The sequence below is a fragment of the Papilio machaon genome, chromosome 21 (assembly GCF_912999745.1).
Source record: "Papilio machaon chromosome 21, ilPapMach1.1, whole genome shotgun sequence".
In the NCBI taxonomy this organism is placed as follows: Eukaryota; Metazoa; Arthropoda; class Insecta; order Lepidoptera; family Papilionidae; genus Papilio; species Papilio machaon.
In genome coordinates this window covers 6,754,342-6,771,217 of record NC_060006.1, presented here as the reverse complement: position 1 = coordinate 6,771,217, position 16,876 = coordinate 6,754,342, and the positions used below count along the sequence as shown (strand labels likewise).

At 33.3% G+C, this 16,876-nt stretch overlaps 2 protein-coding genes across 2 annotated transcripts; one reads left to right on the top strand and one right to left on the bottom strand.

Moving 5' to 3' along the window:
* The first annotated feature begins 1,214 nt into the window (after positions 1 to 1,214).
* Positions 1,215 to 2,499, top strand: LOC106713006 (NPC intracellular cholesterol transporter 2). Its single transcript, XM_045683282.1, has 4 exons — positions 1,215 to 1,342; positions 1,568 to 1,681; positions 1,902 to 2,083; positions 2,268 to 2,499. Exons 1-4 carry the CDS (start codon positions 1,276 to 1,278, stop codon positions 2,409 to 2,411), a joined length of 507 nt encoding a protein of 168 aa, XP_045539238.1. The 5' UTR covers positions 1,215 to 1,275; the 3' UTR covers positions 2,412 to 2,499.
* Positions 2,500 to 5,718: 3,219 nt separating this feature from the next.
* On the bottom strand, positions 5,719 to 7,625 carry LOC106712958. The gene is made up of 5 exons (XM_014505646.2): positions 7,336 to 7,625; positions 6,759 to 6,856; positions 6,596 to 6,686; positions 6,373 to 6,450; positions 5,719 to 5,813 (listed from the first exon to the last, which is right to left on the bottom strand). The coding sequence occupies exons 1-5, from the start codon at positions 7,598 to 7,600 to the stop codon at positions 5,719 to 5,721; spliced, it is 627 nt and encodes a 208-aa protein (XP_014361132.1). The 5' UTR covers positions 7,601 to 7,625.
* Between the last annotated feature and the right edge of the window lie 9,251 nt (positions 7,626 to 16,876).

Below are 16,876 nucleotides of genomic sequence, written 5' to 3'. Positions count from 1 at the left end.
ACATAGAAGGGTAATTCATGGATATGTCCGATAGTAAATTCTTCTTCTTTTCGTGCCATCTTCTAACGAAGATTGGCGATTATCATAGCAACTTGAACTCTGGATACATAACGAAATATAGAACGCGTACTTTTACATTAGTACATGTACATTTCATTGTCATCTTGATTAATCCATGCCGTGTTCGTGTCATCAGTTAAGTTTCTTGTTGTTTATTTAATAAGTATTTTAAAGTAGTGTACCATTTGAATTATTACAGAAATTGGTGGACATAACAAACAGAAATATTATAACAAATTATAGTGTTAGCTTTTGTCGATCGAAGTTGTTGAAGGACGAAAATCTGATGTAAAAACGATTTAATTTACAATCTAAATCACCTCGGATTACAAAAAAAGGTAAATATATTCGAGAGTGATTACATCGCTCTGCACCTGTATTTATGTTTGATTATTATCTTTGCATACATCCATATTACATATTATTTATATCTACTAGATATAAATAATATGTAATATTACTATATCTGTCGCCTGCGACTCCGTCCGCGCGGCATTAAAAAAACATTATAAGTAGCCTATGTGTTCTTCCAGACAATGTTCTACAACCGTACCAAATTTCATCAAGATCCGTTGGGCCGTTCTGCAGATACCTTCAATCAAACATCCATCCTTCCACATATAAGATTTTTTTTTTACATATGTTTCCTACCTTTAAAGGATAGACATGAAGATGTACAGAAAAGGGATATTTCTCTTTCCCATACGTCCAATACTCCGCCAAACCATCTCTTTCAAATACTTTCCTTATAAGAAAAGGCTGGGAAAGGGGGAAGGAGACAAGAATTTGGCCTCCATCACGGCCTCTCATCAAACGAAACGTAGAAATAATGTAGCGATTGACACCTGATTTCTATCTAGTCGTGGTATTGCACCAGGCGAGGGCCTTTCTGCGGACTCTATAAATAATATTAAAATTATTTACATAAAATTAATTCAGATATATTGATTTAAAGTATAGCATAACATGTTTATTTAATTTGTATGAGCTCTTCTAACTTTCTTTGTTCCTTATATCTGGCTGAGATATGAAGGTCTGCAACAGTTCAGGCGTCAACAAAACAGATAACAATAAAATTAATCACTAATTAACATCACCCGCTGAGATACTGCACACCTGTTTGATAAGATTTTTGTATAAAAACTGAAACTATCATCAACAATGCATCAAATCAAGTTGTCAAAGTAACTGGTAGTTACAACCACAAACAGCAAAATGATGAAATTCGTGTTTGCTTTGTGCCTCGCCCTGGCCGTTGCTGATGCCACCAACGTACAGAGATGTAAGTATATCTCAACTTCGCATTTATCTAATTTCTGCCTTATCTGGACAACCCTAGTTAAATTCTTGGCTCTGTTTAGTATCATCATACTATAGCTGTAGAAATTCACCATGATCGTTGTTGCTATGAGAACTTTTACCTGAAACTGACCAATCACAATGTGTGTTTGTGTGTATTATTGATACTTTTTCAAAATCATTAACTACATATATTGTTACTTGATAGGCGTTCACCACTCTGGCAACTTGCCACAGAGCACCCGCATCGAGGGCTGCACCAACCCGCCCTGCGTGCTGCAGCAGCTGCGCAACGCCGTCATCCACATGACCTTCAGAGCTCGTGAGTACATCTTTACTGACAGAACTGCATATGACAAAAATGTTTCCACGTCGGCTCTACGAGTAACTATTGTATTGTGCCTATGTCTCTGTTTGTTTAGATATTAAGTAATTGATCTCCAAGTCTCTCAAGTCTTCACTTATTCTTTTTGACATACTCTTGTTGTTTTTGTGGGATCATGTCTATAAACATACTACAATATTTGCAATATCCTGGTTAGCCCGCAACATGCAGTCAATGCGCACTTTGGCGACGGCGTACTTGGGCGCTGTGCCGGTGCCCTACAACCTGGGCAACAACGCCAACACGTGCAACTTCCTCACCAACACCCGCTGCCCCGTCAGCTCCGGCACCAGCGTCAACTACACCCTCAGGATGTACATCGAGTCCTGGTTCCCTGTGGTAACACTCTCTCTCATAATATTATTTGTCATCTTTCAATACAATATTGGCGTAACTCTGCAACTATTCAAAATATATTTTGAGATCATAAACTGTTGTACGAACTCCTTTTAGCGCTCCTCTCATAGTTATCAAAAGACAAAATAACAAATTCATAGTATTAACATATGGCATGATATTTCAGGGCACCTCCGCGACAATTGAGTTCAGGATTGTAGACGACAGGAACCAGCCTGTGGTGTGCGTGCGCGTGCCCATCCGTATCAGCCGCTCTGGCAAGTTCATAGAGGGCGAGAACGAGCTGCCCCGCGGCATCGAAGCCCAATAGACTGCAACAACATCTACCGACCAACTGATGCGATCTACTACTTCCCTGATGCCATCTATTGACAACTCAAGAAACAACTTGTATCTGATTTATTATATTTTTTTATTGATAATTCTATGTATATTTGTATCACATCTACTAATTTATTTCTCTTACTTTTTTTTAAATATTTAATAAGTGGTTCCAAATAAATTGCTCCTAACAATAAAATTCGCTTTTATTTCAATCGACTAGGTTTAAAGTCCCTAGAAGATCTTTACACCAAGAATTTTGAATTCTTAAAAGAAGCTTTTAAGACCCATAAAGTTATTCGCTAGAAATAGCAACCAATCACAAGCCGTCTAATTTAAAAATAAACAACCATAAAAACCGTAACCGGGAATTTTCAATGTGTGAGCTGTAAAAAGTCTTAACATATGACGTACACATTGACAGCGGGTTTGGTATGATTTGCAAAAACATTGCGAATTCAATGTTTACTAAACGAGGAGGTATCGCAAAATGCACGCAATTTACATTTATTGCTAAGCTAAATCTCACCTGAAGTTAATCTATGATATAGTCGAAAGACGGTAAGCGCTAGCTTAGTAAATGCCTGTTTACAGTCATTGTCATGGTTGGACAGAAAAACTGACGCTGGAAAATTGTGCCAATCATTTGCAGTACTCACAAGGAATTTGTTGATAATATGACTTCGCTGTCGAAGTTAGCTGGCTACTTCATTTCCTACCATCACCTATTGAAAAATATACTATGGAAGAAAACACTAAGTATATGTCACTTGTGAAAGAAACAAAGTGCACCAAATTAGAAGTGCAAGACAAGCATCTAGATGACAGAGAGTCTCGTTTGTTCCTGCTTGTTACCACAACACTACGTCACGTCAAGTGTCAGTCTGACGCGAGAACTGCAATGTCTCACTTCCTAGTGGGTACTAATGTAACTTTTAAAAAATTACTAGATTCTTTAACATAGTAGGCCAAATTAAAATTAGAAGTTATAATTAAAAAAAATCTACTTATGTAACACTGGAATACTGTTTACTGTATACATTTTAAGTAGAACTTCTTTGATATTATTTTACTATTTATATTTTATTGAACATTGGTGCTTATCATGAACCAGATTCCTATAATAGCTACCCACCTCAAGTAACATATAATAAGCCCCTTGTATAAATCAGGAATAAACCTGCATTAAATAATAATTCTGTCAATGTTTGTGACAACTGACTACTTTTTTTAATTTATTTTTTACAAATTACAAAATAGATTAAAAATTAATTCTACATTTATGAGGTGTACATTAAAAATCATTGCTGGCCATTTAGAATTAGGAGTTTATTTTTTATCTGAATTTAATCTTACTAATATTATAAATGCGAATGTTTGGATGGATGGATGGATGGATGGATGGATGGATGGATGTTTGTTTGAAGGTATTTTTGAACACAAATGTAGATTATAGTCTAGAAGAATACATAGGCTACTTATTACGTTTTTTTTTAATTCCGCGCGGACGGAGTCGCGTTTGCAGCTAGTGTGTCCTAATTCTGAGACATAATTAAGATGTTTTCAGTGTGCTCATACACTTAATTTAGTCTATTTCCATACAACAATTTTAATAAATTTGTCACAATATCGTTTCAGTGTATTTTAGTATGGGAAAGTCGTTTATAGTACCAGGCAATCATAAATAACAAGCGTTTTGTTACACATGTCGAGCTATAAATCTATATTCGCTTTTGAATATTATGACACTAATTTGATTTATTGTTCACAGTACGATTGATGTAAATATTTTATATAATATGTTGTTCATTAGATTTAATATCAATAAGCTAATAAATATTATATGTATAAAGTATTAAAAAATATTTTACTGATATTATAAATACGGAAGTTTAGATGGATGAATGTTTGTTAGAAGGTATCTCCAAAACGGCTCAACAGATGTCAATTAAATTTGCCATAGATGTAGAACATAGTCTAAAAGAACAAATAGACTACTAATTAAGTTTTTTTTAATTCCGCGCGAACAGAGTCGCTAACGTAATGAATTTATATTTTATAAATAATTACGACAGTAGTAAAAGATCTTTATTATGTCTACTGACGTCAGTTTTTTCAATGATTCGTACTTTTGTTTTTAAATTAATTTCGATGTTTCCACCGAACCACCAGTTTATTTAAAACAACCTTTAAATTTGTATATTAAATAGCTTATGTCAATGCAAAGTTATTGAATTTTAAATATTTCAATGAAATGTTTTTGTATTTAAATTATATTTAAAAAAGTTACAGTAAAATTCAAATCAAATTAAATCGTATTCCTTGGTAATTGACAATGTTGTAAAGATATTCAGATGTTCAGTAAATCGCTTGTATTAAAAACATCGACAAGCACAATTAAGTTTGTTAAGTATGACTTTTGTTAAAAATACATAAAAGTTAGTTATTATGATTAACATTTTTGTATTAACTAGTGGTTGTCAAAATTCGTCAATAATTTATAATCATTTAAACTTTATGTTAAATTAGCTGAACGTGGTAGAAATTGATATATTTTTCACTATGAAATCTATATCTATATATATAAAAGAAAGTCGTGTTAGTTACACTATTTATAACTCAAGAACGGCTGAATCGATTTGACTGAAAATTGGTGGGCAAGTAGCTTAGAACCAGGAAAAGGACATAGGATATTTTTTATACCGCGCGGACGGAGTCGCGGGTAAAAGCTAGTTTAATATAAAAAGACAGGAACAAGATAAAGTTATATCAAGTCAAAATGTACAAGATATAAAACAAAAGTCCATAACGAAATATGTCAAATAAAAGATAAATATTTTAAAATAATTTATACGTATTAATATAATTTAAAACGTAATAAAATTTCGGTTAATTAATACGCTGATTATACATTAGACATCTATTGACATTACACGAATTACAAACAACGAATATATCCTCAAATTAAATTTCAATGTTTCTTTGGATATTGATTTGGAATTTCATGGGATTTTCACACTTAGGTATTTGCTCACAACGTACTATTTCGCGTGATCGCTACGCCTAGTTACGCCGACATTGTCCAGACTAAGCTGAACTCCATTTATATAAAAACAGAACAAAGCCGAGGTCATTTTTGACAATGTAAAAACATTGGAAATCAACCTTACCATTTTAATTTATTATTTGAAATGCTACTGGTTATAAATTAAAGAAAAATAAATTTTTGACATTAAAATAATATTTTAGTAAAATATGACATAGTTTGTATAAAAAATACAAGATTAACTCAAGTTCTACTCGCACTCTGCCTCGTGCATAAGAATGGCACGTCGCACGTACCGGAAATGGTAGAAACTGAACACCACCACAAAAGAGAAGAAATACAGCACTGCAAAGAGACATACTGTGATACAAATCTATGTTATTTGTTTTCGACAAGATATAAATATCCTTATCAATACATATGAGACAAAGAAATGGCTTGGAAATTACTCATATATTGTTATAAAAAAAACAACAATATGCTACAAAACTTACGTCTTCATATAACACAATAAAATCCACCTTTTACTAAAAGACTTTAAATAAATTTGCTAAATATGAAATTCAATTAACGTAATAATTTTGCTTTCAGAAGCTTGTGAATAATATTAAATTTTAACGAGGTAATCATACGAGAAAGGATTAAGGCGATATTTTGTTTTCACAGCAAATTTTAATTTGGTTAATGTAAACTTACTACATCAAGAGGAGCGTAATTTGTTAAATGTTCTATATGTTTTTGGAACACTTCAATGTTACCAACGATAAAGTAATATTTATTTTCTAGAACGCTTAGTATTTTAGTCTTTAAAATTAACCATAACTTTGTCTATGACAATATTGATCACGTAGTTAATGTGAAAGCAGAAGAAGTAAAGTACAATCAGACGAAATGTTGCTCTCACCTGCTCCGAAAAATGTGAACAATCCGCTAACACAAGCCAGGTTCACTAACCTATGCTGCTCGTCTTTTATTTTGGAAGCTGAAATATACAACAAATACTGAAGTTAACAAAACTTTACTGTCAGAATACAGCTTAGTTGAGCATTTATAAGCCTTAATTTCTCATAATTATTTCTTAATGTAATTTAAAAGTAGAATGGATAATAAATAAAGGAAATAAATACCGTCTTTAAACCGTATACAGGAGCGTCCAATCTTAGCAACTGCCAGAGATACAATCCCCATCAGGACAAACATCGCGACCAGTAAATAAATCTGAAAATGTTTATTCTGATATGATTCCAGTCTTAATTTATTAAGTTACATTAAATATTTATCATAAAATACCAGCATAGCTCTACAGTTCTCCGTGAGGGCGACTATTATGAGCAAGAATCCAGCGCCGGTCACGCCGCTCAGCATGGCGCCGGTGCCCAGGCTCATGACTGCGCAATAAAAATCATTTTATGTTATATGTGAAAATAAAACATGTCGATCGATAAGCGTTTACAAAAGCTATATTTTACATAGAAAAAATATGTAATTTAGTTTTTCTTTTACTTGTACATATAGTATACTACCACTATACCGTATCTACCACTGGGAGTGGGAGGAATTGTTTGGAACAATTCCTGCCGCCGAGTTCCCTCATAGGAAGACGCGACAGACCGCCAAATTCCATCCACACCATTTCGATGGCTGGCAATCCACACACAGTGGAATAGTCTGTCCTCGGCGGTATTTCGAAACCGCTACGACTTAGGGTCCTTCAAGAAGCGAGCGTATCATCATCTCAAAGGCCGGCAACGCATCTGCGATTCCTCTGGTATTGCAGATGTCCATGGGCGTCGATGAACACCTTGGTGTTCCCGCTGCTCGTTTGCCCCCTTCTCATATAAAAAAAAAATAGTAAAGTGAAACTAACTTTGCGAGTCTGGCGTGTTATGTATCTTGTCGTACTGCTTGCCATGAGTCAGTATGAGCGTGAGGAGAACGGAGCCGACCAACACTTGACAGAAAGCTATCAGCAGTACACCTGGGAATAGGTTACACACGCCGCAGCAGCTCTCGAAGTGACACCCGGGCTTGTGCACCGTAAAGTGAAGGGGGACTCGGGGGCTGACTTCACTACCACTCCTTGGTCTTCTATCTGAAGACTTTGTGACATCTTCTGTACAACTTTTAGTCATTGTAAATAAAATGACATAGGAAATAATTTTGACACATCTGAGACGTCAGTTTGACTTTTTTGCATATAAGGTTTTGATTATTTTTATAAGAAAAATATATTAAAGCGTGAAGTAAAGCAAAATGACATTAATTTAATATTCACTTTACTAACTGGTTGTAATTATTAATTAATAAACTAGAATATTACAAACACAGTAAGTAAAAAATATCTTCCATAGAATTTTCAATAATTAACATATCTAATTAGTTAAAATAACAACTAGCTGTTGCCCGCGACTCTTTCCGGGCGGAATTAAAAAAAAAACTTAATAAGTAGCTAATGTGTTCTTCCAGACTATGTTCTACATCAATCAACGTGTCAAATTTCATCGAGATCCGTTGAACTGTTTCGGAGATACCTTCTAACAAACATCCATCCATCCATCTAAACATTCGCATTTATAATATTAGTAAGAAAATAAAGACAATGAGAAATAGCCTGAGATAAATGTAAATTTAATATTATGGAACAATGTTTAGAATCTTGTACAAACAAGTAATTAAATATAAATTCCCACATAACGTAAAGTGATGTAGCGTGTCGATTGTGTTATGTTTCATTCAAAGTTTCATTATCAAAATACACAAGCGAATTACAGATCCATTAAAATACTGTCTGCAACACGCGCCTGGCATTAATCAAATTGACTGGGCCCTTATACAGCCTACAATAATGTCGGTAAACGACTAAATATAGTCACGTAACAGCCAAATTACTGGTACACTAGCTTTTGCCCGCAACTCCATCCGCACGTAACTAAAAAAAAATAACTTATTAAGTAGCCTAAATGTTCTTACAGACGATGTTCTACATCTATGCCAAATAAAAAAAGCCTTTTATTCCATGCAAGAAAACTAATTACAAAAATCAAATATTATATATTAAAATCAAATATATATATATATATATATTTAACAGCTATTTTTAAGATCGAAGAAATAGCATACTCGTAATTATAAAAAAAAAATACAGTCGAATTGATAACCTCCTTCTTTTTGAAGTCGGCTAAAAACACGATTCAAAAATCATAAAATTGTAAATTTCCAGTTTTCAGTTCGCAATTTAACGATTAATATCTGCTCACCTTCGCATCGTTTTTCTGAGTCTATGTGCAACACGTTATTACTACGTTAAAATAATAAATATAAGCGTCAGAGAAAATTTTAATCAAGTTAATGTAACACGAAGCACGAAGCTGTCCCGGCGACCTCTGGCGGCGAATTAATTATGCTATTTTAAATTATGCCTTCCCTAATTGATGACCTAAACATTTTTACACCAAACTGAATACACAAAGATAAGTATATAAGGTAACTAAGGCGTTTAAAATTTGATTAGAGGATTTTTAAAATTAATTTACGATACTTTTTATTCGTCAGTTGACATTTTAAGAAAAGCTGACTGACGTTGACATCTAAATATTGCCGGTTCCCCCTGACCTCCAGATCTCCGGGCCTTCGTAGCCCCCTGGCACCCCCAAAGCCCACCTGCCCGCCGTCACTATTACCTCGAATATTGCGTTTTAAAATTATTTCTGCATTTTCCGACGTAAAATATGTATTCCTTCATTTTCAAAATGAATAAATTAACAGTTCGTGCGCTTTCACTAGCTGCTTATTAATTTGAAGACTCAAAATGCAATAAAAAGCAGCCTCACAATATTCTGTGAGAAAGTCTTAAAATAAAAATATAGTATACCAATTTTAAATTTAATTCAATAATAGCTAGATGCCTAAAGATTTTATTCATTTGATAAATAAATGCACTAGTGTACACGTGACGCTCATTTAAAAATAATTTACTCCCGCTTGACTACGTAACTATGAAAAAACTTCTTTGAAAAAACAACGATCTATCTATACCTTTATCTACCTTTATCAATCGTCTTCCTCGCCCTATATCGTAGCCATCTCTACAACAAACCCAATTTGCCGTGTCACATGTATTTGCATGAATATTGGATCACCGGAAAGGAGACACGTCGGGAATGGAAATAGGGAAGAGGGGAGACAATAAGTTCGTATCCCGAACGATCCTGGGACACTTTCACATATTGTTTCACGTAGAAAACGAGTATTGTGTTTAAAATTGCCGAAAATATTTATATGAACACACTAAGTTAATTTAAATGTAATCAACTTGTTTACAACAGTTAAACATACGTTCATAAGTTTAACACAACAGCAAGAAATATTTTTATACTCAAGTTTATTTAGTTGCAAAAACTGATAAACGCTTTTAATTTCCCTAAAAATAATGTCAATTCTTATTGCCTTATAAAATGTGTAGCACAATAATAGCATTTTGGAAGTTACCTAAAAACAAAATGGCGGACATTAATTGAGTGCAAGCGATTTGTTACCGGCTCGTTTGAGAATGCCTAATCATTAATTTTGGTCAAAATGTTTATTACATCTAATATACAATATTAAGTTTAGATATAATTAAAGAACGTAAATTGAAATTCTTCCGACGTTCTTACGATCAAGGAAAACATCGTGATGCAACCTGCACATATCTGAGAAGAAATTCGATGACACGTGTAGTCAACCAACCCGCACTGGGTCAGCGTGGTTGACTACGGCCTAGTCATCCCTAACTTAGGGTAAGCTCCGAGCCACTCAGTGGGGACGTATAGTGAGCTGATGATGATGAAATTGAAATTTATCTTATACTAACTGTCGTCCGCGACTCTGCTTCCGTGCTTACAGACATAATTAGTCTATTGCCTAAGAAATTAAATAGTTATAAATTACTTGTAAAAACAATATATGTAATTCAATATTAAAAATATTAAAATTAGTTCAAGTTATCGGTTTTTAACATGGTATCTATTTGTAAATTGTAATTAGGTGAAGCATACCACAGGGTGAAATGAAAACGTGGTTTATCTTCAACTTAACTAAAGCAGTGACTCTGTGGGGAAACATTTAAAAACGATGGTACGAATTAAGTGTAACTACCCGCAAAATGGGTTATATAAACTTTAATAAGATAATTTTAAATGTACTGCGGGAAATAGATGTTTTTGCCTCACACATTGTTACCTATACGAAAAAAACTTAACGATTCAGTTTAAAAAGCTTATACACTAGCAAGATTTAAAGCTTACAGTAGTGAGCTTTTAAAAAGTTAGGTGTCGATTATTTATTAAGAATCAACATAAAAGTCCAACCGAACTTCCGCACTTTCGTTAGTTATACACAAATATAAGGGACTTTTAAGAATCTTTGTGACGGTAAATAATACACAATATTTCATTAACCGTGTATTTCTGAGACCAAAACCCTCTTTTAAAACATATTTTATCTCTGTCATTGTCTTTGACACAAAAGAGATAACAATATATGGTGTGGTGGAAGACATCCAATATGTTGTATTGGAGTGTGCTCGGAACGAACGGTTTAGACTTAATTATTTTAAGGTTTTAAGGACCGATGACCTGGTCAAGGTTGCGGGAGTGCACTGGATGCGGGCGGCTCAGGACCGGTCATCGTGGCAATCGATGGGGGAGGCCTATGTCCAGCAGTGGACAAATTCGGGCTGACAATGATGATGATGATGATGATTTTAAGGTTTTCGGGTGTTATGTCAGTCAGATGAACACTATCCTGCCTTACCCGTTTAGTGACTAGGCCAGGATGATGTTTAAGACTGACTGACAGACTGACTGACAGACTGACTGACAGACTGACTGACAGACTGACTGACAGACTGACTGACAGACTGACTGACAGACTGACATATGTTTATGAAATAATGTACACGATTAGATGTGTTAAAAATATTAAAACAGAGATATTGGTCTTAGAAACCCACAGTTAAAGAGCTATTTACTTCAATTAAAAAATAAATATGTCATGTAAACGTTTATTTAGAAGTTGAAAATATAAATCATTTGGTGAAAGCTTTGAACACGAGTCGTGTATTTATATATAAAAGCCTATTATTTCTAAACGAAACGTTTTCGGCGAGAAAGCATAATAACGGAGATACTTATTGCCTTTTAGACTCACCTAAGCATAACAAGACGACCAATTTAAAACGTAAAGTGCTCTTTGTGTGTATTTTATACTTTTTTTTTCTTGTACTAATCGTATTCGTCAAATATATACTTTGTAAATAAAAAAAACTTGAGAGGTGTCAAGGGACACCCGGATGGAACGAAGTTCCTTTCTATTAATTAGTGAAGGAACCAATGTTTATTCTATGAATAAAAAACTTAAGTCTTCATAAGAAGTACATTTTATTTCTACGAATTTTCGTTATATATTGTCACGTCGTTGCCATGGTGAAGTAGCGCTCATTCGTCGTTAACATACTTACTATAGCAAAAAATGTCGTGACAACTTTTCGTAAGAATTTTTTCCGTCTAGCCCCCTTTCACAACGCGCGATAAGGAACTTCGTTCCAAAAATAAATAGCTATTTTACCTTGTTTTCCTTTAAATTTTATCATACTAAAAATCATTAAATTACACATCGAAAGAAAAATTTAATAGAATTTTTTTTTCAATTTTCAGGACACAAACCTTTTCTGGCGTCCTTAGAACATCATACCAAGAGTATCGTTAAATTCTGCTATTAGTTTATAAAAGCGTATTAAACAAACACACAAGCATTTATTTATATGTATATAGGTTTAATTATTAAGACGTAAATCTTAAACATTCCTATAATTAATCCCGGAGGTTGTCAAGCTGATGTTATTTTCCGGGTACCAACATGACTTCAAAGGACCAAGTCCGCATGATATAATTGATTTCTCGAAGACAATCTTAGTATCACAAGACGTCAACTTTAGGCTACTAATTGAAAATTTACAAGGGCTATTACAATATTCAGTTTTGACATGATACTATTAATAAACTAACTAGTTAAGGAGTCGGCATAGATGAACGTAAATCAGTCAGATTGGTGTAATACTTACGTGGCAGATACAGGGTGCTATAGCTAACTAATTTAAATGTTTTTTTTCATTGTCATCAAACACACCATCTTGTTAATCTTACTAATATTATAAATGCGAATGTTTAGATGGAATGATGTTTTATTGAAGATATCTCCAGAACGGCTGTATGGATCTCGATGAAATTTGGCGTATAGGTAGAGCATAGTCTGGAAGAATACATAGGGTACTTACTAAGTTTATTTTTAATTCTGCGCGGACGGAGTTGCGGGCAACAGCTAATAGGTTTATATGTTAGTATTGATTATGTTCGAAATTGAAAAATAGAAAAAAAAAACATTCCAAATAAAATCAAATACTAATTTTAAGTTTTCCAATATTAAATGTCGTAGCAATTCTGCCTACTCGATTAAACTAATTAAAATAGCTACCATATCAATAACTTTAAAACTGACAAACTACCCGCATCACACCAAACTACCCTCAACTTGCTTACAACTTAAAACAATATATTTTGTCGGCTCTCTAACTTAGCTAAATGCCTTTAGGACAAGTTGTCCTAAGTGATACCAATACTTAAACGTATGATAATACTTTGAACTTGTTTGTGAATTTCAATTGCGGACAAGGGGATGTAGAAACTGAATAATGACTACACAAAATTTAGTTTACTTTATTTGTACCGTTTTTAATTACCTTATAGTAATTAAAAAGAAACAAAAGAGCAGCAATTGATAGCAAGAAGTTTCATTAAAACGAAAAAGTATTTTGTTTCAATTTTTTCAGTTTTTCTTTTAATTTCAGTCTTAGTTAAGGAACATAGAAGTTGTAAATGATGATTCTTGAAGTAAACTAACTATATATAGACGACTAACTGTCGCCCGCGACTCTGTCCGCACGGAATTAAAAAACTTTATTAGTAGCCTATGTGTTCTTCCAGACTATGCTTCAATCTATGCCAAATTTCATCAGGATCTGTTGAGCCGTTCTGGAGATACCTTCAAACAAACATCCATTTAGTAAGATTTGTCATGAGAAAAAAAGATCCCACTTTTTTTGTTCTGCAATTCGCAGAACTTGTTTTTTTGAAATCGATTATTTAGACGTTGAAATGAGTTTTTTTATGATATGAAAATCTATATTTTGTATACAGAAGTATTTTATGCATTTCGATAATTTTAATAGTTAAATATGTAATTTAACTATGAATATAAAAAAACTAAACATAAAAATCTTATGTGACTGTTTAATTAATTAATGAATAAATAAATAAAAAAAAAACATATTGAAAACGCCTTATTTTTTTAATATTGTTTTCGTAAAATGTTAAGTGGAGTGAACTTTAGTGAACAATACGTGTCATGAAATTACAATAAGACATACGTTATAATATGTATTATTGTTTTTAACTGTATACCACTCCAGTCTTTAATAGTTTCGGGGTGTTTATATCCCAGTGTAAAATAACCTGAGATTTCTATAAAGATTACTTTTACTCAACGCCTCCTCCACCCGACACTGCATCCCTCTATTTGTAGGGGTTTATAAAGAGGAAAGATTCGATTGTTTGCATTGAATAGGCTACGAAACTACTGAAGCGATTTGGAAAATTCTTTCACTGATGGGTACACTATACCCGGTGACATAGGCTATAGTAGTTACAAACGACTTCGTCCGCGCGGAATTCTCAACAGTGAAAGAATTTTACACATCAGTTCAGTAGTTTCGGAGACTTCAATACAAATAAACAATTAAATCTTTCCAATGGGGCAGTACTATATTGTGTAATAGTATATAGTACCAGAGTAATTAGTAAAGACTGTTGTTTTTTGTAATAAAATACTCTTGTCTGAATGAATGTCTAGACAGAAGTTTTTATTACATATAAAAATTGAAAACATAGCGTGATTTAATTTATAAGTTGTTTACAATACTTGACTACATCTTTTATTACAGTTTTATAAAGTTAAAATACAAATGCGTATACGTATGCGTAACATTGCATGTTAATGGAACTCATAATGCTTGAAAATCTCTGGTATAATATTAAATGAAAAAATGAAATAAAATGGGAAAGAAAGGTGAACTAAAGGTAGGGAAACGCATCTGCATATAAGTAAGTCTATGAGCAGGAGTCTACGGCCGCTTGTTAGTTTGCTACATTACGAGTATGATATGTATCATAATCATACGAAAAATTAGGTTAACAAGACAAATTAGTTATGCCAGAATTTAAATTCAGAATTTTGTTTTCGCAACAGTACAAAAAATTATAATAATAAATACAGTATTTATAATAGTGAGAATTGATGTGACATCAAAAACTAATAAAATTTTACTAATTCGATATTTGGCGAATCCCGTTACGACCCTTCTTTACGAGACACCCCCCCTATCAATATCAATCTCTGTATTTAATATTTCTTGACCACTTTTCCGACGTTTTGGTGAAGTTTAAAAAGATACAATGTGAGTCGACGCTCCCCAAAATAACGTTAGGAAATATTTGAACTGTCTCTAAGTAAATATGCAAAGATATAATAATGTTTAGGGTAATGTAGGCGACCTGGGGGACAGAGTCACCGGACTCTATCGACGTTCCGTATTAACATACAATACTCGAATATACTACATCATTGTTACATTAAAATATTGAATATAGACAAAACAAGAAACGTACTAATCTATTAGTAATTATTTATCTATGCTTTCAGTTGCTATTTAATGATGCTATTAAAAATATAATAAAGCTGTTAAACAATCTGGCACAGAATTTGCTGATATTTCAAAACGTGCCGCTAATAGACTGGAGGCCAAATTTTAGTTCTCTTTCCCTTCCCATCCCTTTCTTATGAGGAAAATGGGAAGGAGAGGTGGATTTAATAGAGCAAGGGATGCATAAGAAAGAATAATATCCTCTGTCTATGCGTCTTCTCTATCGATTAAAGATGTCTGCGGGCAGTGGTTAGTTTGCTGTTAAGGCTGAATTCAAGTGGCTGCTTATCCATCTAAACTTTAGCATTAAAATTTTATAAGAGTGATATATCCAGAACAGCTGTATAGGTCTCGATGAAATTCAGCATAGATGTAGACCATAGTCTGGAACAACACATAGGTTACTAATTAAGTTTTTTTAATTCCGCGCTGACGTAGTCGCGGGCGACACCTAGTAACATATATTTTCAATTTACTGTAGCACAGAACAATTATATGCAGCTTTGTTTATCTATACAAGCTGTCGCTCAGGGTTCCGTCCGAGCGGCATTAAAAAAACGTAATTAGTAGCCTATGTGTTCTTTCAGACTATGTTCTACATCTATGTCAAATTGTCAATATGGCCGTTTTAAAACATCCAAACACTCGCATTTATAATATTAGTAAGAAATTAATGTAGAAATAATATCACATTTCGTATACTTCATGTATTTGCGTTGCTGATGACGAAAAAAGATTTTTTTTTTCTGTCTGTCTGTCTGTCTGACGGCCGGGTTTGTTCCGGGTGATCTCCGTAACAGCTGGACTTTTACCAGACTGTGACAGGATGGCAGCTATACATATGTTATAGGCTGTTTTTTTTTTTAATTTTGAGTTAAAAAAGACGAAAGCGACTGCTAGTTTCAAAATATAAAACAATGCTGTAAAGTAAAAGTATAATTTTCAAAGCTTTGATAACGGATTAAGTTGAAACTTATTTATTTTGTTTACTCTAAACACGTGTTATTTCGCAATGTAAATAGAAAACGAACCCTTTATTAAAACTTGGCCTATTTGACCCGTATTGGGATTTTCTAAAACGTGACCGAGGATCCGAAGCAAGGGTTAACGAAAATTAAATTTTGATTCCATAAGTGGTAAGGTTACCTTGCTAAAAATGTCATCAAAAGGAATGTGAAGCTAGCGATAGTTTAAATTAATTATAGAGCTGGGATAAGCAAATTCTGCATGGTTTTTATATATAGATTAGAAAGATAAACTGTCTATAGTCGTCAGTGGGTTTTACACTCGCTTTTGATAAAATTAACACTTATTTCTATATCACTTCCTTTACACAATCAAACTGTTTAATTTTAGTTACTATAATATTTAAAAAAAAAGATTTCGTGATTTTTTTAAAGCTAACACTAAAGCTGGTGTACACAAAAAAATGAATTCTGAATACTATATTCAGATATTGCTAAGATATAATACGCACGGTCATGGTTTTAATCAAAGTAGAATATATATTTTAAATGGAATTTTTTTTGAACGTCATTAAATTATTTTTCGTCAGTCGTCAAAAGTTAATGAACTAGATTTATTTAAATGCATAACAGTTTTTAATTAAGGG